Below are 20,933 nucleotides of genomic sequence, written 5' to 3' on the forward strand. Positions count from 1 at the left end.
CGTGCGGCGGGTGGCGGGGCTACGAAATATCGGCCTTCCCCGTGACAGGGACTGTCTCTCTGTCCGCCTGGCGGCCAATACCGATGAAATCGCGCCGCTTTTGGAGAAGCGTGCTTGATGGTATCTGCGAAAGGGGGAGGGGGGAGGGGCAGCAACCCCCACGCAGAGGCGCGGAGGGGTACCGTGTCCGCCCGACCGGCCCGACCGGCCCGCGCCACGCACTACTGTTGCTCGTCGTCGTCATCGTCCGGTCGCGCTCCGGTCGCGCTCCGGGTGTCAACACCTCGCACTCCTTCGCCGCGCTCGTGTTCCTATCTCCCGGAGGTGTTGGGACTCGCGCGGTCGCTCCCGTGGCTTCCGTGTGTGTGTTCTTGTTGTTGGTGTGTGTCGTGAGGGGCTGCTCTCAGTGTTGTCTTCATCGCGGTGCCGCCGTAGCCGCCGTCCTCCGCACCGCCTCTCGGGGAGGGCCCCCGCTGTTGTGCCGAGTGAGTCTGCTCCTACACTGTTAGACAAGTTGTCAATCTTCAAAGCTGATACTCATCGTTGACAGTCAAAGCTGTTTCACGTCAGGACGCACTCCAAGCGTCAAGCTAGGCGCTGTCGTCGCTTCGTCTCTCTCTGCAAAGCGCCCGATCATCGAGGCATAGGCAACCCGAAGACAGTCGCGCGTGCGGGTTGCCTATGCCGCGATGTTCGGGCGCTCCACTGTCCTGCACAAAAGCATCTATGAAATTCTGCTCATGTTAAACACTTGAAAAAAAAATTGGAAGAAAAATAGGACAAATTGTGAATATGGAGTTTCAATGGGGTGGGCCCTTTTTTTTCAATGACCTTGAGGCAAAACTTGAAGGCAACTTCGTGCACTTCGTGCCTTGAAAGAGACACGCCGTGTTCGTGCAGCGGCGCCAGGCAGCCACGCTATCGTCATGGCCTCTGTTTGACAAGGGCAGCCACTATTGACGTGGAGCCCAGCACTGCCCAGCAGCGCCCAGCCCCGCGGTTGCCTTGCGTCCGGGTGATGGACAGGGCGGCCCGGACGGTCATGGACGTCCCGGACACGGACACGTCAGACACGTCCCAATCAAGGGATGGCCACATGTGTGCTTCATTAGGCTGTCGGTCCCTCCGGCCCACAGTGTCTCAGTGCCCCAGCAGTGGACGGGCGGCCGCCATGCCGAGAAGGTGCGCAGAGGACTCCCTGCATTCGCTCAAGCTCAAGCCTCCGGAAGGGGTTGCGTTTGGCGAGGCCACGCAGGGGGAGGCACAGCGGGCCGGAAGACCGGTGGAGGCGGCCAAAATCCCGGACGCGTTTTGACCTCCAGAGTCGCTAAATGGGACTCGAACCGAACGTGTGACCCCACCAATGGATTGCTCTCCGAACGAGGAATCCATTGGTGGGGCCACACGTCCTGCCGCACTGTGGGGGAGGGATTTGGCGGTTTACGGTTTGGCAGTGGACGTGACGGTTGCGCTGCTGCAGGTGGCGCGGGCCTGGCGCGGGCAGGCTGACCGCTGAGGACGGATGTGTCGGCTAAGGGCGCTCAGGGCTCCCCGCTCCGCTCCACCGCGGCGAAGGCCCTTGTCCTTAGGACCGCCCTCGCCGCCCTCGCCGCCCTCATGGTGCTCGTCGTCTCCTTCTGCTCCGTCTTCTCCATCCGCCTCGGCTCCATCATCGTGGGGGTCTTCTCGCTGGTGAGCAACACCCAGTTTGACCAACCCACCAACCTCCATCATGAGAAAGGGCGCCCTTCTCTTTGGGTTTTGTCTTTAGTTTTTCAAGTTTCCTCTCCGACTCTGAGTCTAAGGTTTCTTTAAATACTTCGGGATACACTGTGAACGGAAATTGCTAATTATCCTCCGGCCAAAGCCGACACTTTTGGGCAGATGCCACCTCAAAACCAAAACCACGAAAGTTTTTTTTTTTTCCGCTACGCCTCGCCTCGCCGCTGACGCGCGCTTTGGTGAAGCGCTAGACCCCCCCAACTACCTCGTCCAGACGGGCGGTTACGGCTCGGCCGCCTCGCCCTGTCTCCGTCGCACTCACGGGGCGGCCCGCGGCCGTGCGAGAGAGACAGAGCGACACGGCCCGGACTGCCCCTCCTGAATCGCACGGCGCTGGGATCAGATAGCACTGCGCGCCGCGACACGCGACGAGCGTGACTGGGCGTGACGGGGAGGATTGGGGGAGGGGGGGGGGCAAAGCAGCCCCCTGCCGGACTTGACTGCAAGGGTGCGCCAAAAATGCGGGAGGAACAGGTCCCTTGTGCGGTGGGAGGGGTCCTGTGCGCCTCGATGCGCCCCTACGAGTGTCCTGTCTGAGGCCTCTTCGAAGCGCCTCTTCGAAGCCCGGCGCCCCCGCTCCACCCGGACACGCCAAGCTGACGCCGCTGGTGCGTCCGTGTCCATCGGACAGGCAATTTGCAGACGGGCCTGTGCGAGCCATGCGATCGAACTGAACGGGCTTTGGCCTGGGGATGGACGTGGGACGTGGGGTGGGGTGGACGTAGCGCGGGGATGACCTCTGAGACGAGCGTGAGTCTGTCGCCACGCCGCCACGGCTACCGTGTTGTTGTCGTTGTTTTGATTCGTGGAAAAGAGGGGGGGGCGGGCTACTAGCGCCTGGCGGGACAGAGAAGGCAACCCCCAACATCGGAGCGCCGCGCGACCTTGTCGTGACCTTGAAGATTAGCCGATCCCATGTTTGTTACAGATGCAGGCGGCGGCGATGAAGCTGGCCTGCATCATCGGCCTCCAAGACATCCAGGGGGTGTCGCAAAACCTCAATGACTTCATGTACGAGAAGGACTTCATTTTTATGACTAGTTTCGTTAGTAGCATTAGAAAAAGTGAGTATTTTTTTCCCCAAACGAACAGGTGTGTTTCTTTTTTTTTTTTCTGGAAGGGGAAGTACAGGGAATTCATGGCCACGTCTTCTGTCCCTTTTCCAGATCCAGAACCCTACATTGTAGGCACACTCATCATTTTAATAGTGTACTCGTTTTCGTGCATCCTCATGATCTACGGCGCTTTGAAAGTAAGTCGTGACCGCGCAGCCTGGAAACAGGGAAAGTGGCGCGGTTGTCCGGTTTCGAACCCGGAACCCGGAACTCGACTCTGTAAACCCGCGCTTTCTCGCTCCCCCAGCTGAACGCGTGGCTCGTGATGCCGTTCGTGGCGGCCGAGTTCCTGCGCCTGTGCGCCACGCTGGGGCTGCTGGTGGCCTCCATGCTGGTCCTCAAGAAGAACAGCCTGGACCTGGGCCCGCTCATGGGGGGCAGCTGCGGCGGCGGCTTCCTCATGGGTGAGTGAGTGAGGCCGCGGGTGGAGGCGGTCAAAATACCGGACGGGTTTTGAGCTCCAGAGTCGCTAAATGGGACTCGAACCGAACGTGTGACCCCACCAATGGAATCCTCGTTCGGAGAGCAATTCATTGGTGGGGTCACACGTTCGGTTCGAGTCCCATTTAGCGACTCAGGAGCTCAAAACGCGTCTGGAGCTTTTTCCGCCACCACTGGTCTTCTGGCCCACTGTGGGGCGTCCCGTAGGGGTGCGAGAGAGATAGTTGCTGACCTCCTCCCCCTGTTGCAGTGCTGCTGCTGTACATGTGGGCGTGCCCGCTGAGCCTGGTGCAGGAGCTTCTGCGACGGCGGCGCGAGCAGCGGGAGTTGCGCGCCAAGGCCAAGCAGCTTCACGGCCTGCACGGCCTCCCCGCCAACGGGCTGGGTTACGCCAACGGCCTGGGCTACGCCAACGGGCTCGGCCACGACGTGATGGGCCCCCCGGTGACGCGCGGCCCGTCGGCCATGCCGTCGGCCATCGACGCGGACAAGGCGCTGGAGGCCAAGAAGCTGTGGCACCACACGACCCAGCTCACGCAGCCCTACCCCTACATCACGCAGTACCCGGCCTACCGGGGCTACCCCATGTACATCGACTAGCTGCAGCCGGCCACCCTGGACCACCACCCGACGTCTTGCCGCCTCGGAAGATCGCTTCGTCGCTCCGTCTCTCTCGCGCACACGGAGACCCCCATAAGTGCGACAGAGACAGAGCGGCGAAACGAATCTTCTGATTCGCTCCGGGTTGGCAGCTCATAATAATGCTTTAGCCACCTGTTGACTGCAGCATTTTGCTATTAGCGCTAATTTGTTAGTGTATTATGATCCCATCGAATTGGGTGCACATTACATTTTATAATGCATCCACTCTCTCCAGCAACTATCATTATTTACTAGTTCTATTCTATCAATTTTGGAATAATCCTAGCATGATCTTTGCAATAACTTATTATTGTTTGTCTCACTGAGTGATCCATTTTATTTGAGATGTAAGGAATGGTAAATTTTACTGGAAAATAAAGCTTTGTAGAACATACACAAGTCACGTAAATTATTGCATTTATTAACTCATATTCAACAATTAGTTACATCATAATCTGTACAGTATTTACATTGTGTATCAATTTAGACTAAATTTAGTAGAATGTTCAATCTTTCCAGAAATAAATCAAGCACACTCTAAAATCTAAATAAAACAACACAAATTGTTTGCAGGTCAAAATTTAATTAGTCACACAGTGTCTGTTTTCTACGCTTTTGTTTTAATCCATCTGAGAAAGCAATTGACATACTGCACAAATTTGCCCCAATTTATCTTTTTTTTGTGGTACGGTGGGAATATTTTTTGCTTCTAATTTGTCACAATTTAAGCCCAAAGCAGTGAAAGCTCTGAAGTACAGTGCTAAATTTTGCAGTTTTTAACATAAGTTACGTACAGTTTCTAGGGAACAGTGTGTAGCCATTGAACATTAAACCATACTACCTTGGACCCCAAAGCAGCAATTCTTGGGTTTTCATGATACATAGCACATTTTATAATGAACATTAATGAGAGAATCAATACCTTTCATAGCATGAAGGTAACTTGAGGCAATATGTTGTGGCATTCAACAAACACTAATACATGAACAAGATAGATGTCCATCATAATACAGAGAAATGACCACCATCAGGATCAACACATTTACAGTTAAAATCACAGCCTGATTGGGCTTGGTTCCCACACATAACCAAATTGTTTAAAATTCCCTTCTATCATAAATTTGAGTTAAGTTGCAATGAAAAAAGCATATTTCAAGGCAGTATCATTACCATCAGAAAAACATTTAACATTTAGTTCATTGCAAAATAGCATGTAGACATGATGCCAGCACCAGAATCTACAAGAGAATTATTTTTGGTTTATCTGTTTATCATACAGAGGAACTAGGTGGCAAATTGGTAGGAGTTGCAGCTAATACATTAGATGCGCCGAGTATCATTGGAACTTTTGGAAGATCCATTTCTAAAAGACTCGGCACTACAATCTCTTCTTTGTTTCCTAAGTACCACTTCTTCTTATTGAACAGTAATAGTAACATCAGGGCAGGTAGATGGATTAGAGAAAATCTAAACAGCTTGCGAGATGAGCTGCTGTCTGATTTCTTATAAAACTGGTATGCTGGAATGTTAAGATACAGGAGTTAATTTAAAAATTCAGAAACTTAAAGGGTGAGAAAATTAGTGAAAGAGCTTACCGAGATAGGCAAAGTAACCATTTAATGGCAATGATTCTAATGCAAACCATTGGTTTGTAAGTTCTAGGTACGGAGCAGCACAGGACAGAGCTAATATTACACCTGTGTAACGTAGAGCAACTCTCCGGCACAAACCTTAAAGAGAGAGAGAGGAAGATAAGGACATATAGTAAGATAGGCTAACAGTTATGTACAATCTTTGACTTTTGAAAACTTCAGTCAGTAAAAAATAAAAAAAGTGTAGAGATTTTAACTCACCAGGGTCAGTGACTGACATCATACGATATCCTGCACGTGAATAGTCTGGTCGTAGATTCCACGACAATGCATTGAAATGTGGAAACTGCCATGCATATAGCAGTCCTGCCATGATCCAAGCAGCAGGCTCAAGACTGCCAGTGCAGGCGGCCCACCCCATCAAAGGAGGCATGGCACCAACTGAAATTTTTTTTAAAAAAATATTAAAAGAAATTTTTTTTATTGCAAAGGAGGTAATGTGCAAAGGGACGTACCAATGGATCCAACCCAAGTATTGAGAATGCTGACTCTTTTCATTGGAGTGTAAATCATGGTGTACAGTACCAAATTGGAAGCACCTAGCAAAGCTGTGAGTGGGTTGCACCCAAAGTAGAGGGCGGATATTCCAACAGTGGCAGAAACACCAGCAAAACCAACTGCATGCAGTGGGCTGTACCATAAAAAATAAAAATAATAGTTCCCTTGGAAAAAATGGTCCAAGCTCGAGTCCTAAATAATCATATCTGACTACTTACGAAAGCTTTCCTTGAACCAGCACTCTGTTCCTTGTTCGAGACATTTGAGAGTCAAAGGGAACTTCTAAGTACTGGTTAATTGAATTGGCTGCACAAGATGTTAAGCCAGTTCCCACAGAGGCCATTAAAAATGTGAGGGGATCAAAGGGAGCAGAGGCTACAGCATACCCTCCCATTGTTGTTAAAACAACCAGGGCTATAATAAATTCAGGGGAAAAAAAAGAAATTTATGAGTACAAACAGCAGGTGCAAAAATAATAAACCAGTAGTGATAAACTTTCTATACTCACAAGTTAGCCTAATTTTAGAAAGTTTAAGATAAAGATCAGTTAAATTTGCTGGTTTTGCAGCATACTCCCGCCATGCATTCTGATCTCTTTCGCTAACATTTTTAGGTTTGGATGAGCTTCCAATTTCATTTACAACCACAGGGGTCACTAATTCGACTAAGGGAGGGGTAATTAAAGAGCTATTGACAGCCAATGAAGTTGCATGTTTGACTGTAGTTGTTCCTGGAACTTTTTTCTTGGATGAAGAAATCACCGTGGGTTTATTTAAGTGATTGACAGAAACCACGGGAGCAGCCTTAGAATACTGTGGAGAAAACAGAAACAACAACATAAATGATAACTTTAAAAACATGAATAAAGTGTTCAAATTACTACAGAGTACTAGAAAAATGGCCACATAGTTGATGGCACAGGGCAAAACAGTGCTACATTTTCCAATAGATACACAAGGGTGACACCCGAAAGAGGTCAAAACTGAACAAGGACAAGATAAAAGTTGAAATCTCACCTGAATGAGGTGGACGAGTGATCCACCAATGCGGGAAGATCTTTTCGGCAGCCTCCATACTGTGGGCTGCACTATCAGGAACAACATGCCGCTGACATTGGCACAGGGCCCGCCCTAAACAACAAACAATTACACATGAAGGTTAACAACTCTTGTAGGTTAGGTCCGAGTAGTGTGATGGGTTCTATCAATCAGGCCAGACAGTTGATTTAAAATACTGGTTTTGGACAGGTAAAGAGGAATGGCGTCTGCTAATGACAGCTTACAAAAGGGAACAATAAGGAACCGAGTAATTCCTTAATGCCCTAAACGCCACCAGGCAACCGAGCAATGGTAATCAGAACAAGTCAGATAAAAAAGAGCCCACGGCAATACACCCGCGAAAAATCAACTGTGCTTCTTTCACATGACTTGAAATAGACAGCCGTCACAACACAGGGCTTTGAAGGACGTTCTAATAGGACAAACAAACAATTTTTGAAGTTAACCTTTAACACAGCAACCGCTGCTTCGCAGCAGCAGAAGCAGAAGACCCGTCCCGATCACACATTTTCAGGTTTCATCTGTTTTCCACAGCCTTCTACTAAAGGCATTTTTCATATCTGCACGTTGCACAACTGAACACGTCCTTTCACGTGTTTCTTTGTTTTCACAAAGAGGGCCGCATTTTCATCGTATTGTGCCGAGAGAGTTTCAGAGGATCGTTCACGAAAATCGCCATCAATCTTTCATGCTTTCCAGGTGTTTTCATTACTTTTCGCGTGGTCACGCGGAACACGCCGCGTGACGCGCACGCCACACGCCGCCGAAAGGGATCATGGGATAGAAATGGAGGCCAAAGGCCGCTAAGCTCAAAAAACCCTCAATCGGAAAGATCTAATATCCGACATGACCACGGCGTTTTATGCCATTTCACATTCATGAGACACGAGAGCCAAACTAGGCCAGCCAATGTGAAGCATAAGTAAGAAAGGGTCCCCGACTCGCCCTGTCGGAGGCAGAGGCACACGAGTCGCGTCTATCCCTCACATGCCAGGAGGAAGAGCTGATAGGTGTCACTGCAGTCGAGTCGAGTCGCGTCCAAGTCCTGCAAAAGCCCTGACGCCATTTTAGCAACTAACCTGCTCTGCTGGGCGCGGAGGGAACGAGTAGTTTGAGGACGAAATATGTAACCAAAATCAAGCTCATCTTGTTCAGGTAAGCTGGAGTGAACGCTGCGTGATCTCTTGTAAAATGCGGAGAGGTTAAAGGAGACGCTTTGGAGCGAGGCGATGTTGGTGTGGAGGTTGTGTGCCCCGACGGCCAGACCTCGATCCTGCGCCAGTCACCGACAGGCTCCGTGACTCTTGCCCAAAATGGAGGACATTCTGTGTGGATGTATTTACTGCCTCGCTCAGTGTTTCCCCGCTCTGAAAAGTGTCTATTTTGTCGCAAAGTTTTAGCCCGAGTCGTTGGGTGGTGGAGGACTGGGACTGCCGCCAAAGCCCAGAGCGTCAAAGTGCTTAGGCCAGCAAAGGGCCAGCAGGCCACAGGCTGCAGTCTGCCTTGGCCAGAGCACGCCAGGCACCAGTTCGCGGCCAGGCGCCTAGAAACTGGCGTGGAGGTCTCTGAGGCTCGCCTCGGCCCGCGGGGAAGCGGTGCGAACAACTGACATCGTCTGGCTCGAGTGGTAATTATAAACAGTGGCGGGATATGCCTCTGTCTCGGCCACTGGCCGGTCCCTTGTTTGGTCGCGTTGCCGAGTTGCTTCGGGGCTGTTTTTCGCTGGGGCCTCTCTTTACCAGTCTGGGCGTGACGGCGGACGTGGCATTTTGCCTGCTGAAACCGCCAGGGATCGAGTATTTGATTGTTGACATCCATTGTTTCCATAGCTTCTGTATCTATTTGAGGTTAGGCTGAGCCCTAAATGCTGATTATCTTGACTGTATGTGAAGCAGAAATGACGTGCATGACTGCTGGGGTGTTCCTAATTGTCTGTGGGTAGTGTCAACATGTTGTCATGCCCTTGTTGTGTTTGTTGATACCCTTGGCAATATCATGCAAGATGACTTGGCATTGTGAAATTAGCATCTTTGTTTGGAATGACTTTTGTTTGTGATTCGAAAGCATTTTTGTGGAGGTCAGCTCTATTTGGAAAGGTGCCAATGTTAGTTTTTGAATGTTCAAGTCGTAGGTGATGAGTATGTTTATTTTTGTCTTGCTGTCATTTGGTTTCCTTCTTATCTTGCTGCCTTGACTTTTGTGGTAATGGGCCCTGCTCCCCTGCAGCTCCCTGTAAAGTTTGTGGCATTATTATTAAAAGCCCTTTTTAAAACTTTTTTTTTTTTTTTGGGGGGGGGGGGATGTTTGTTTTGTGACAGTTCAATAATGCAGCCACCTGTAACTTATTGTCATTGAGCTACTGTGTTAGTTATTTTAAGAACTTATGTACCTTAATGTGGCTTGGTGTTTGACTGACTTCTTGTTTCATCTTTTTACAGTGATCGTTATGGAGAATGGAGATGATTCATCGTTGGAGAATGTGGAGCCAGAGCCAGACCCTGAGGATGATCTTCATCAGGCATCATACCTTGATGGGCACAGCCTGTCGTCCAATGATGGAGCTGAAGATGAGAAACCTACCAAAAGCAGTTGCTCTGATGGGAATGGAGTCAGACCGTTCACACCTGCAGAAGATCAGCTTATTTTATCAACAGATGAAGAAACTAGAGAGTCAGCCCTAGATGATTCTCTGGTTGAAAGTGGTGCAGCATTAAAAAATGCTTTGGAATCTATGAGCAATAACTGCCAAGCATCACAAGATCTGCAGCTATCATCGGATTCTCTTTCAGTGATCTCAATTCATCCAACACCACAAACAATGACATTCAAACCAGTGAGGAAGTGGATAGTTCTAAGTGTAATTCTACAGAAAAGTTGGATAATCTCATTTCTAATGACCTTAGTGATTCATGTGTTAAAAGTGCTGAATGTGATGGAACTGAAAGGACAATCAGTTCAATTATTAGTGACAGCAACTCGCAAGATGGTTGCCACCCCAGTGTTGACACCAATAGGAATAGTGGTGAAGAAAATGATCTGGGTGGTGAAAAAGACCTCATCTATCAAGAAATTTTGCCAGCTAGTGCTGAGGATCCTAGTCCTAAGGACTCCGGGAATAATGACAAGGTGGTTACTATTTGTTGCTAAATTATAATCCCACCTTTGTGGAAGTTCTCATGTATTGTGACTCGATGCTTTTGTTTTTCAGGCTCCTCATACATCCGAAGCACTTGAAGCTGAAGTAGAGGCAGATGCAGAAGCGGATGGGTCCAAGGTCCCTAGCCTACCCTCTCCAGCATCTCCTCTGGCACCTGTAGAATCTGCACCTCTCCTTCCGTCACCCTCAGCCACATCGTCACCTTCAACTCATACAACAGCCCGTGAAGGTGCCCTGTGCTCTGAAGAGACGCTGTCAAGTGGTGCTGGCTTAGCATCGCTCTTCATGGAGAATGAAGGAAGTCAGCAAACGTGTGATAGTGTTACTAGTGTTGGTGAAAATGACAGTGCACATTCAAGAGTAAATGTGGGCGACCTTAGTCACAGTAATGAGCCAGTGGATATGCCTAATTCTTGTTCTGGTGATAATTTAGGGAATGTTGACATTAATGAAACATTTAGAGGGAAAATTGATCATGAGTTCAAGTTATTTGGTACTGGAGAAGATGCAAGTTTTTCTCTTTCAGCTTCTGATAAGGTGGAAAGGTTGGACAATAATTTTGGCTTAAATGTGAACAGTGTAGGAGAACCCTTTTCTGCAATGAATGAGAATGCAGTTTCAGCTGGTGCTTCTGGATTATCTGATAGTTCAACCAGTGACAATGAGATATCAATTGGAGCAACATCAGGTGCAACAGCTGAAGATGGGACATCATTGGGCGTGATGGCTGAAAATGAAACATCAGTTGGTGCTGTGGCTGGAGATGGACTGTCTGTTGGTGCAGTGGCTGGAGACAGCACATCAGTTGGCGCAGCGGCTGCAGACAGTGTGTCAATGGGGGCTCTAGCGGAGAATGACTCCAGTGACGACAAGGACAGTGTTGTTTCCAGCAGTGATGAGAAGGAGGAAGTGGAAGAGGATGAGGAGCAGGAAGTAGCAAGTGAAGAGGGCGAAAATGAACCTTCAGATACATTTTCAAGAGTCAATGGTGGCTTGAGTGAATCAATGGACTGTGAAGATAATGATGCGTACAATGACAATTCCAAAGAAGTGCAATCAGAGTCATCCTGGAAGTCTGAAAAGCCAATAATCATGTCCAAAAATTTAAACATGGCTTGGAAAAAAGCGTTTGCAAATACTGCGAAGCGCTATGAAGAAATTAGCAGTAGAGATAACATTTCTGCTGATGCTGACAACACCGTTGCCAGTGATTCCTCTTGCCATATGTCACAGTCAGAATCTTCGTGTTCGGTGCAAAGCATTGCACCGGCTGACGAGTCATGTCCAGAAAATGTATTGGAAGATGAAGCAGCAACATCTGACAATTACACAGGTGTCACTCTTAATGAAACTGATTCTAATCCAGTTCCATCTTATGAGCACGTTGCTCCTAGTAAGAAATCAAAGTTACGCACCTTTCACAAAAAGAAGACGAGGAAGAATAGGAATCTATCCTCTGTCAGTGAAGAGCCAACCCTTTTGTCATCTGATAAATCTTTGTCAGGGTTTCCCATAAGCATGAGCAATCCAGCCCTAGACTGTGGACAGTATGCTGGGTCACAGCCAAATGTTTTATTTAAATGTGTGCGATGTGGTTTGAAAGGTTTCACATCCATGCTAGATCTGAAAGATCATCAGATGTTATGTTTGAGGAATCCTTTAGTTCCTGCACCACTACCTCAAGAACGTCCAGTTCCAGCTAGTCCAGAAACTTCCTCCAAAATTCGGATTACCAGAAAAGTGTATTTATGCTCTGCCTGTGGGACTTACTATGAAAACTGGAATCTCTTTCTCCATATGAGAGAAGTTCATAAACGCCATATCTGCTTGTTCTGTCTGGGAATGTTTTCACAAGCAGAAAAATTGTCCTTGCACTTGGTGTCAAAACACAAAGTTTCTGCGGGTCACTATGCTTCACCTGAAGATTTTAAGCAATCATTTAAAGGATTGTGCTTTCTGATGTGTTGTACTTGTGAGCGAATGTTTACAGAAGAAAACTTCACAAGCCATCTCTGTAGAAGAGACTTAGTTGTTTGTAATGTCTGTCAAGGTCGAGGTTTTCATGTGCCCAACTGTCAATTGATCAGTGGTGGTGGAGAGCATCTTACAAATACCTCTATCCCCTTGCCTGATAAGATGGCTCCCATCCCTCAGACAACTGGGCGAGGAAAAGCTGGTTTGGCGAGTTCCAAGAACAACAAATTAGGAAGCAAACGGAAGAATGTATTGAAAGTTCGAATCCCGACTTTGCCACCAAAGAGAACAGAAGAACTACAAGTACCTGAGAGATTGTCATCAATTCCCAGTTCTCCAACCATGTCATCTGTCCATTTCTCTCAATCTAGTCTACCTCAGGAGCACCCTGCTGCGTTTGGTGAGGCAGATGGCATGACCAATCTAGACCGAACAATAAATGCCGTTGCCCTGGGTTTGACAGAAGAAGCCAGAGCGTGGGAGGAACGCATGGAGGCTGAAAGACAACGAATTCTGGAAGCCAGACAAATTTACACCGATACTGAAGATGAGAGTGACGCGGAAGTAGAAGCGGATGTGGATACTGCAGCTATTACAGAATCCTTGCCACATTCCAGTTCTTCTAGTGACAGTGGGGAAGAAGAAGATGATGAGGAAGAGGAGGAAGAAATGGAGACCTACAATAAGCTTCCCTATCCAGAAGCAACCTCTGAAAACTTGATAATGTCAGAGGAGCAACAGGAGCTAATCCCTGATCCGGAACCGACTGCCTTACCACTGCCAGCAACGGAACAAGAACCAGAGGAGGATGACGACGATGAAAAGGAGGAGGCGGAACAGCCAGCTGAGACTGTCCCCCCTGAGGAGCAGATGGAAGTTGAGGCTGCAGCGGAAGAGGGCCACCCTCAAGAAATTCCAGAGCCAGAGGGAGATGCGCATTCTGAGGTGAATGTTACAGCCGAGGAAGATGAGCCCAAAGTTGAAAGAAAAGTCGAGGATCTGGAAACTCCAACTGTTGAACAGCAGCCAGCGAGCCAGGCTGAAGAAACTTCCGCAGCAGAAACATTTGATCCTCCAGTAGACACACCTCAGGTGTCGGAACCTTTTGCTATTTCTGAAAACTTCAACTTCACAGAAGCTACTTCAGTTCATAGTCCAGAACCCATGGATGTTGATTTCAATACGCCTCAGGACATCAGTAATTTCAATGACAGCATTCCTTCACTTCCTGATGAACCTGATGATGCTGTTTTAATGGACGGCATGGCTGGAAGCGTTGAGCAAGCTAATGATGAACCATTTGGAAAATTGGCTTCCCCACTCCCCGAGGAAAACGGCCCTGTGGGTGATCTTGCAGTGCCTGAGCAACCTCCTACCCCAGTGGCAACTGAAGAATGTACTGAAGAAAAACTTTCAGATGGACTAGCTCTGGCTGGCGAGGAAGTTCCAGAAACTAGGTTGTCCTTGGACAAACCGTTGCACATTATGAAAACGCAAGAAGTTTTGAAGGAATGTGTGCGAACTCTCTGTTGGACATGTGTCTATTGCAGTCATGCCAAAAAAATAGCTGTGAATGGTAAGCAGCTGGCTCTTCACATGCTGTCTGAGCACAGAGTGGTGCCAGCAGACTCTGGTCATCAAGAGGTTCCTGCTGGAGAGCGCTTGATTTTGAAGTTGAAAGATTCTTTAGAAACACTTCAGTCAGCTTTCTTCAATACTGATTCATATGACAGTACTGACAAGGCTAATTCATTGCCATATGATCGGTCGTATGAATGTTTCCACTGCCACTTTTATACAAGACTCCACAAAGATTTATACATTCACAATAGAAAAATGCACCAGAAGACAATACTTTTGTGTATCATGTGCAAGTCCAACTTCTACAGTTACAGTGAGCTGCTTTCTCATCTTTGTCCTGGCATTTATATTCCTCAAATTAATATTACATTCCGGTGCTGCATGTGTGATGTGGATGAATTACCATCTGCCTTTCGTCTCATGGTTCATCTGAGAAAGAAGCACAATGCTTGTGATGTGTGCCTGGAGGTGACTGATGACCAACAGAAGCTTTCCAACCATGTCTGGAAGCACAAGCTTCATCATCTCTGTTTCAGATGTGGTATTGCCTACAGAAACAAGCCCGACATTACTAAACACTTGTTTTGGAAGCATGGAACAGAGAGTGTTTTGTGCAAAAAATGTCTGCAGAAGAAGTGGCCTCATGTTTATCACTTCTGTGTTCCACCTGCTGCCTTTGTGTGTGAAGAATGTAATGCCATGTTCTCTCGAGCTGTTGCATTACGTGTCCACAAACGATTCCATTCTGAAGATTTTAGATACTCCTGCACAGAATGCGAAGAAAAATTTGTTTCTAAGAAGCTGCTTGCAAAACATGTCGACAAACACAACGCACCTGCCTTACCACCACCACCACCACCACCAGTGCAAATGCCTTTGTCACCAGCTGTGAATGAAAACCCAGAAGGAGTGTCGGAACCAAGGATCTCCCCTGTACCTGAAGAGAAAGAAGTTGTAAAGAACTCTAGCATCAGTGATGAAGATAATAAGATTGTCAATGTAGTAAAATCGCCCCCCACATCTCCCCTTAGCACCAAGCATGTTAAAAAGAAGAAGCACAAACGAGATGAGCCAGAAGAAGAAACAAAGAAGAAAGCTGTTGATGTGTTTGATCTGCCACCTTTGAATTTGTCATCTGACAGTGACAGTTCTGATGAAGAGGAGAAAAATAAGTCTAGTGCTCCTATTAGCAATGATGTTGGAACAGCGGACCCTGCCCCTCCTGAACCATCTCCAACACCACCTGCTGTAGAAGATCGGCCAGAGACGGAGGAACCTTCCACTGTAGTTGACGGAATATGGGACAAATTCCAGAATTTCCAAGCTAGTTTAGAAAAGCGAGATCCTGCAGAAGAAGCACAAGCATTTGTATGCAAGACAATAATGTTGGAGCATGATTATTGTTTGCCAGCTGACAAACCAAAACCAGCAAACCCTGAAAATGCCTCAAGTGAAGCGGGCCCAGATGGTGAGAAAGGTGCGTCTGCTGATCCTCAAGAAGTTGGTTTACAAGAAGGTGCACCTGTTGGGGATGCCAGCAGCACTCCTAAATCAAGCCCAGTCAAAAAGAAGAAGACTCCAAGGAAGCGGAAGAGGGCAAGCTCAGGACGGGTCTCTAGTTCTTCGTCAAGTGATTCTAGCAGTGACTCGGATTCCAGTAGTGGCTGTGGCAGTAACTGCAGCTGTTCTAGCCACAGTGGCAGTGGTAGCTCCAGTAGCTCTAGTTCCTCCTCATCAAGTTCTGATTCGGATGATAGTTCCAGCTCAGAAGGAAAACGTAAAGCTGCCGCCAAGAAAGAAAGGCGGAAGGAGAAGGCGGAAGAAAAGAGCAAAAAGGATGAAGCTAGGCCTGTTTCTCCGGCTCCTGTGCAAGCTGATGTCAACCAGCCGCCTGTTGCCAGCCAAGCTCCAGTTGAAGAGCCTCACATAGATGTCATGGAAGGAGAACTAACCATTAGGGAATCAGATCTGGACACATCGGAAACTGACACAGATGAAGATTTCTATGATGACAATCCGCAGAAACTTGCTAATGAACTACTTCAAGAAAAACGTAACTTAATGCTGCTCGCTGCTGTAGCCAACAATGGAGGTATTAGTCCTGCACAGTCTCATTCAAGTCAACCCCCTAGTGCTGCTCCATCTGAATCAACTCCCTCCAAAAAGAAAAGTAAGAAGCGCCGCAAGAAGGCATCATCTAGCAAAAAGTCAGCGCAACAAGCACTAACTCATGATTCGTTTGGAGTTCAAGATCGTGTTTCTGACTGGACAAACCACCAGCCGGAGCAGTCTTATCAACAGTACAGTCAACAGAGCAATTCTGCGAGTGTGACAGATGGACCATACTCCTCTTATGTATTGCCAACGACGCCAGCACCAACTGTATCCGCTTTTAACTCTGCGCCAAGTCCGTCTACGCCAGTGTCGCAGTTCAGTTACAAGCATAAGCAGGGTCTACCCAAATTTGTAGACCTCTCACAAAGTGCTGGTAGTGGATCTGAAACTGAAGGGAGAACAAAGCGCAAACGCATGAGAAATAAATTCTATGGTTATGAAAGCAATGATGAAGAAAAGAGCAATCAATCTGTTGGTAAACAGAGAAAGACTAATGCTGGTACCAGCTATCAAGTTAGCCAGGTGGAGTCCCCTGCTCACCCTCCCATGCCAACCCTTACCATCAAGCGCAGTCAAATCAAACCACCAAGGCCAGCTACTCCACCTCCTGTTGAAGAAAATTATTATGAGTCATCATATCTTGCTCCAACTTGGAGTAATGCTACCACAGCTCAGCCAAAATTGGACTCTGATTCAGATGCTAAGGCCAACAGTTCATCTAGTGACACAGACAGTGATGACGATGCCATGCAGATTGCGGAATCACCTCCTCCACAATATGAACCACCACGCACCGAGAACAAGGTCAACTTGTACTGTTACTGTCAGTGCCCTTATGATGAGGTGTCAGAGATGATAGCATGTGATGGTGATAACTGCAAAATTGAATGGTTTCATTTTGAGTGTGTGGGCATCATGGTTCCTCCAAAGGGGCAGTGGTACTGTCCTGAGTGTAGGCGCAGGATGTCAGGGGAAGGACAGGACTACATGCTCAATAATTAAAACGCTTCATACTCATCATGTAATAGAATTGTAAATATTGTATTTATAATCAACAAAACACCTGTTGCTTGTGAATTGTAACATTTTACAATTATGAATTTCCCTTTCAGAATGAAACTGGTGTAAAGACTTGTATTTAAGATATTAAATGTATCATATTTTTTGTATGATTTAGTACACATTTTGAAGAGGAAACATCTTTGAAATGTGTTGTATGTGAACTTCAAATGTAAGATAAATTCAATTGTTGTACATATATAATGGTGAATTAAATTTCTCACTAAGTGTATAGTGATGCAACATTTTTATGGATGTAAGTGAGCAAATATAGTTGTGGAATTTTATTCATTCGGCTATTGGAACTTAAGGAAAGCATGTTAATTGAATGGCAGTGTCTGTTACTGTTAAAGCAAGCTCTCGTTGCCTAAAGGTGTTGCCCCATCTTTGTTCGGTTGTTTATGAGACTTTCAGGTTTCAAATTAAACTTTTGTTGTAAGAGTTATCTTAGTTTGGACAATTCAGATACATGCAATATAACTGCCTGTTGTTAACACTAATTTGGTTGACTACAACATTCCTGCCTTTTTTTTTTTTTTGTTATTGTTGCCACAGCACAAACATGTCCTCTCAACAATTTTCACCCCAGATAGTGAGGCTGTTCTGCTGTTGATTTTCTAATGAACTTTTAATATCTGGGGTTAAGATTATAAAATCTTGTTCCATTTGTGAGATCAGATTCAAGACTTCATCTGTGTATGAAATATTTTTACTTTTTAGGCCTTTTTATATTGAAAATATGAGTTATGTGCCCTTGGTGTGAACTGAAGAGAGCCTTGTATGGTCAAAATTGTCTGTCTCTACACAAATTTTATTTCATGTGTACTCTTTTTTTTTTGTTTAATTTGACCTTTTGTTCTATCTTAATTTTCTAGTTGGTCTGTCATTTGTCCCTCTCAAAAGCTATTACACCTTCACAGCTTTCCATGTTGAGACAAAGTTGGTAGAAATTTTATTTAATGAAAGAATGTGCCTCAATTTATGAACTTGTGCTTCTAATTGCTAGATTTTACGCCGCCTACTTCCTAGTTTTTCATCAGTTTGGAACTTAAATAGAGTTATATATTTTCTGTCTTATGCACTAGTGATTGGAAGATGAACCTAGAGAATTATTTCAATAGGACACTAATATAAGTTAAATGAGTAAGTCTTTTCCCTCACTAGTTCATGAGCCAATACTCTATTACTTACTCTGTAAACTGTTAAAATAAATTCCTTATTTAAAAATAAATTATTATTGGTATGTGTGGAGAAATTGTGCAGTTAACATCAACTTTGGTGGGGCTGGAGTGAGTCTTGTGATCAGTACTACTGACTGTACTGTAACGTTATATCATTCATTCTTTCATGAAAGGCTGGACCTAATGTTTGAAAGTGTTCGCTAATAAACACCTTGAACTTTTGTAAAATTTGATTTCTACTTTGTCATGTTGGCACCCGAAAAAACTTGTGCACTCTAGTGGCTTCAAAATATCTCATTAATACTCTAATATGTTGTCTTTGAGATAGCTGGGACCTGTGATCAAAAATAAATATTAAGAAAATTATTATTTTTGATTATTTAATCAACCACTTGTGGGTATAGTCCAAAAATTGAAGAGTACAAAAAAATAACACTACTTAGTGATTAACCATTACAATAAATAGACAATACTGTTTCAAAACAAAGCATGTAAAATGATTTGAAGCCTTAACAAAAGACTGCTTTGTCAACATAATTTAAAAAAAAAAAAAAACTTGACTTTGCTTGCATCATAAAAATGATGAGAAGAATTAGAAACCTACACAAAACAAAAAGTCCACACAGTCAACACTTCAGTCCAGATAATCTCGTTTCCTTTTCTGAGAAGCTTTGCTCGGGGCGGCTACTACAGGCTTACATGAACAACTCACACCTCCAGTGAAAACATGTACAGAGTGACTGAAGTGTTCTTGAATTTGGGTAAGTGCACGTTTTGCACAAAATTCAATATTATCACAGTAGCACTCATGCACATAGACTTCTCTGAGTTTAGGTAGCTTCCCAGCAATTATTTCATGAGCAATAGTTATCACAGTCATGTTGTCCATTTCATGAAGGTAGAGTTTTTCTAGATTTGCTGTGCAACTAAATACATTCAACACCTCCATGGGATTCATCTTGCAGGAAACCAGATTCAAATGACTAATTTCTAGGTGTTTTTTAACAAGACATAGAAGCAGTGTCACGTAATCGCCTTCAACTCCAATCATTTTCAGATTTGATAATTTGGGAAAATACAAGGTAGATTTGTTCATAGCTAGTACAATACCTTTGACTTCCTTGACAGTTTCTTCCAAGCAATCAATAATCAAACTATCCAACATGCGACAACTTTCTAACAGCTTAAATTCTTTACAGAATGGAATCTGAATAGTATCTAAGTTAACACATTTGGAAAGGGCTTTGACTTCTCCCCTAAAATCTTTAGCATGACAAGATCCAAGGTAAACTTCAGTCCAGTTGTGATGTTGAGAAAGAATTTTCTGAACTGTATTCATATCTTCATAGGAACAGTCTTTCACATCGAGAACTTGTAGAGACTTCCAGCACGGTGCATCCTTAAGAAATTTGGCCTTGTGTTCCAATAATCCAGCTCCATCAATTATCAGGTACTTCAGCTTTGATAAATTTTGAACATGGTTCCAAACTTCCTTTACATCTGGTATATTGTAAGGCGTATGTGTATCTGAGATAATTAATTTTGTTACAAGATCTTTGTATCTCTTCAGCATTGTAAACATAACATTGGGAGGCATGTTATCATAAATAAACTCCAAAGTGGATATTTCTCGTGGATTCTCGGTTTTCCAATGATGGAAAAACTCTAGTCCATCTCTGTACTCGAGTTCAAGTGTCAAAGCATGTAAAATTGGTGCCTTATTTAAGAAATGGAAGAAATTCCGCTTCTTTGACTCCGACATGTATGGGTCGTAGAACAGGTGGCAGTCTTTCCAAAGGTCTTCTGCTGAGGCCAGAGTTGACCATCGTTTGCACACTTGAGGAAGCAAGAAGGCAATTACTTCCATTCCCAAGTTCTTGAAGATGCAGACAGCAAGGGTATCAGAGAGCCGATCAAAGTAGCAAACCTGTAAATAAAAAACCCACAAAATTACATGTATACTTCCCAAGTTTCCTCCAAAATAATTCACAATCAAACACGTCAGGGTTGTGACCTTCTGTGACAAAGAAGGAATTCTAAGTGGATCGTAATAATTAACTGCAGAGCTAATGAGATAAGAAGAAAGGCTGCTTCTGAGGCTGCCTCTGGCAGATTGTAGATTAATTGCAGAACTAGTTTACAGCAGAGCAAAGCCGTTCCAGAGGCAGCCAACAGGTGGCCATTCAAATTATTGGAGTCTTGATGGTTAGGACTACAAAAAAGACACAGGACAAAGGTGTTGGCGGTTTGGATTCTAAATGAACGCACTCTCGCAATCCTGTTACCTTGCATGGCTCTGCTTTGCTACATGATGGTTTCGGATCCTCGAGCGCGGGACTCGCAGCTGGCGCAGCAACAGGACCTGGGACATCGCCACTTCTCATGACACTACTTATCATCCCCATTGGTTCTGACTGCTGGATTCTTGGAGGGATTATTCCTCCACGGCTCCCGCCGCGAACTCGGTGTCTCATTGAGTCAAAGTCCAAATTTTGCACAACAACAAAGACAGGCACCGGCGTGGCGCGTCACTCTCGTCAGCTACGGTACGGTAGGTCACTGCTGGACTCGCTCAGCTCAACTTCCACCCCTCCCACCACCGCAACGCGCAGGCATCCGCACGCATCAGCAAGCAACCTGAGCAGACCAACCTTGGGGTGACGAGATAGCGCCCGCGT

The 20,933-nt window shown here is 45.9% G+C and overlaps 4 protein-coding genes across 6 annotated transcripts; 2 read left to right on the forward strand and 2 right to left on the reverse strand.

Moving 5' to 3' along the window:
• The first annotated feature begins 244 nt into the window (after positions 1-244).
• Positions 245-4,383, forward strand: LOC117651950. 2 transcript variants are annotated; one of them, XM_034396577.1, is made up of 6 exons: positions 245-485; positions 1,481-1,692; positions 2,711-2,846; positions 2,949-3,034; positions 3,145-3,301; positions 3,589-4,383. In XM_034396577.1, exons 2-6 carry the CDS (start codon positions 1,618-1,620, stop codon positions 3,936-3,938), a joined length of 804 nt encoding a protein of 267 aa, XP_034252468.1. In that variant the 5' UTR covers positions 245-485; positions 1,481-1,617; the 3' UTR covers positions 3,939-4,383. The 2 variants fall into 2 exon arrangements, with proteins under 2 accessions (XP_034252468.1, XP_034252466.1); XM_034396575.1 differs by lacking the exon at positions 245-485 and adding an exon at positions 1,075-1,182.
• LOC117651949 (protoheme IX farnesyltransferase, mitochondrial) lies at positions 4,381-8,404 on the reverse strand. 2 transcript variants are annotated; one of them, XM_034396574.1, is made up of 8 exons: positions 8,268-8,404; positions 7,147-7,260; positions 6,639-6,942; positions 6,349-6,544; positions 6,088-6,263; positions 5,834-6,013; positions 5,576-5,710; positions 4,381-5,499 (listed from the first exon to the last, which is right to left on the reverse strand). In XM_034396574.1, the coding sequence occupies exons 2-8, from the start codon at positions 7,231-7,233 to the stop codon at positions 5,252-5,254; spliced, it is 1,326 nt and encodes a 441-aa protein (XP_034252465.1). In that variant the 5' UTR covers positions 7,234-7,260; positions 8,268-8,404; the 3' UTR covers positions 4,381-5,251. The 2 variants fall into 2 exon arrangements, with proteins under 2 accessions (XP_034252465.1, XP_034252464.1); XM_034396573.1 differs by lacking the exon at positions 8,268-8,404 and adding an exon at positions 7,635-7,779.
• On the forward strand, positions 7,936-18,621 carry LOC117651947. The gene is given in 5 exon segments (XM_034396571.1): positions 7,936-8,343; positions 8,583-8,815; positions 9,627-9,965; positions 9,968-10,314; positions 10,397-18,621. Coding segments are annotated over 3 exon segments (7,299 nt in total). The 5' UTR covers positions 7,936-8,343; positions 8,583-8,815; positions 9,627-9,634; the 3' UTR covers positions 17,018-18,621.
• Positions 18,619-20,868, reverse strand: LOC117651948. The gene is made up of 2 exons (XM_034396572.1): positions 20,541-20,868; positions 18,619-20,182 (listed from the first exon to the last, which is right to left on the reverse strand). The coding sequence occupies exons 1-2, from the start codon at positions 20,727-20,729 to the stop codon at positions 18,890-18,892; spliced, it is 1,482 nt and encodes a 493-aa protein (XP_034252463.1). The 5' UTR covers positions 20,730-20,868; the 3' UTR covers positions 18,619-18,889.
• Positions 20,869-20,933: the final 65 nt, after the last annotated feature.

The sequence above is a fragment of the Thrips palmi genome, unplaced genomic scaffold (assembly GCF_012932325.1).
Source record: "Thrips palmi isolate BJ-2018 unplaced genomic scaffold, TpBJ-2018v1 HiC_scaffold_6, whole genome shotgun sequence".
Taxonomy (NCBI): domain Eukaryota; kingdom Metazoa; phylum Arthropoda; class Insecta; order Thysanoptera; family Thripidae; genus Thrips; species Thrips palmi.

Bases quoted from the DNA above. Each gene is read 5' to 3' on its own strand.
- LOC117651948 (XM_034396572.1), bottom strand. From the start codon at position 20,729: ATGAGACACCGAGTTCGCGGCGGGAGCCGTGGAGGAATAATCCCTCCA. The intron at 20,183-20,540 runs GTAACAGGATTG...TTTTATTTACAG, and splicing joins GCAAAGCAGAGCCATGCAAG to GTTTGCTACTTTGATCGGCT.
- LOC117651949 (XM_034396574.1), bottom strand. From the start codon at position 7,233: ATGTTGTTCCTGATAGTGCAGCCCACAGTATGGAGGCTGCCGAAAAGA. The intron at 6,264-6,348 runs GTAAGTAGTCAG...TTTATGGTACAG, and splicing joins CTGGTTCAAGGAAAGCTTTC to CCCACTGCATGCAGTTGGTT. The intron at 6,014-6,087 runs GTACGTCCCTTT...AAAAAATTTCAG, and splicing joins TACTTGGGTTGGATCCATTG to TTGGTGCCATGCCTCCTTTG.
- LOC117651950 (XM_034396577.1), top strand. From the start codon at position 1,618: ATGGTGCTCGTCGTCTCCTTCTGCTCCGTCTTCTCCATCCGCCTCGGC. The intron at 1,693-2,710 runs GTGAGCAACACC...TGTTTGTTACAG, and splicing joins TCGTGGGGGTCTTCTCGCTG to ATGCAGGCGGCGGCGATGAA. The intron at 3,302-3,588 runs GTGAGTGAGTGA...CCCCTGTTGCAG, and splicing joins CGGCGGCGGCTTCCTCATGG to TGCTGCTGCTGTACATGTGG.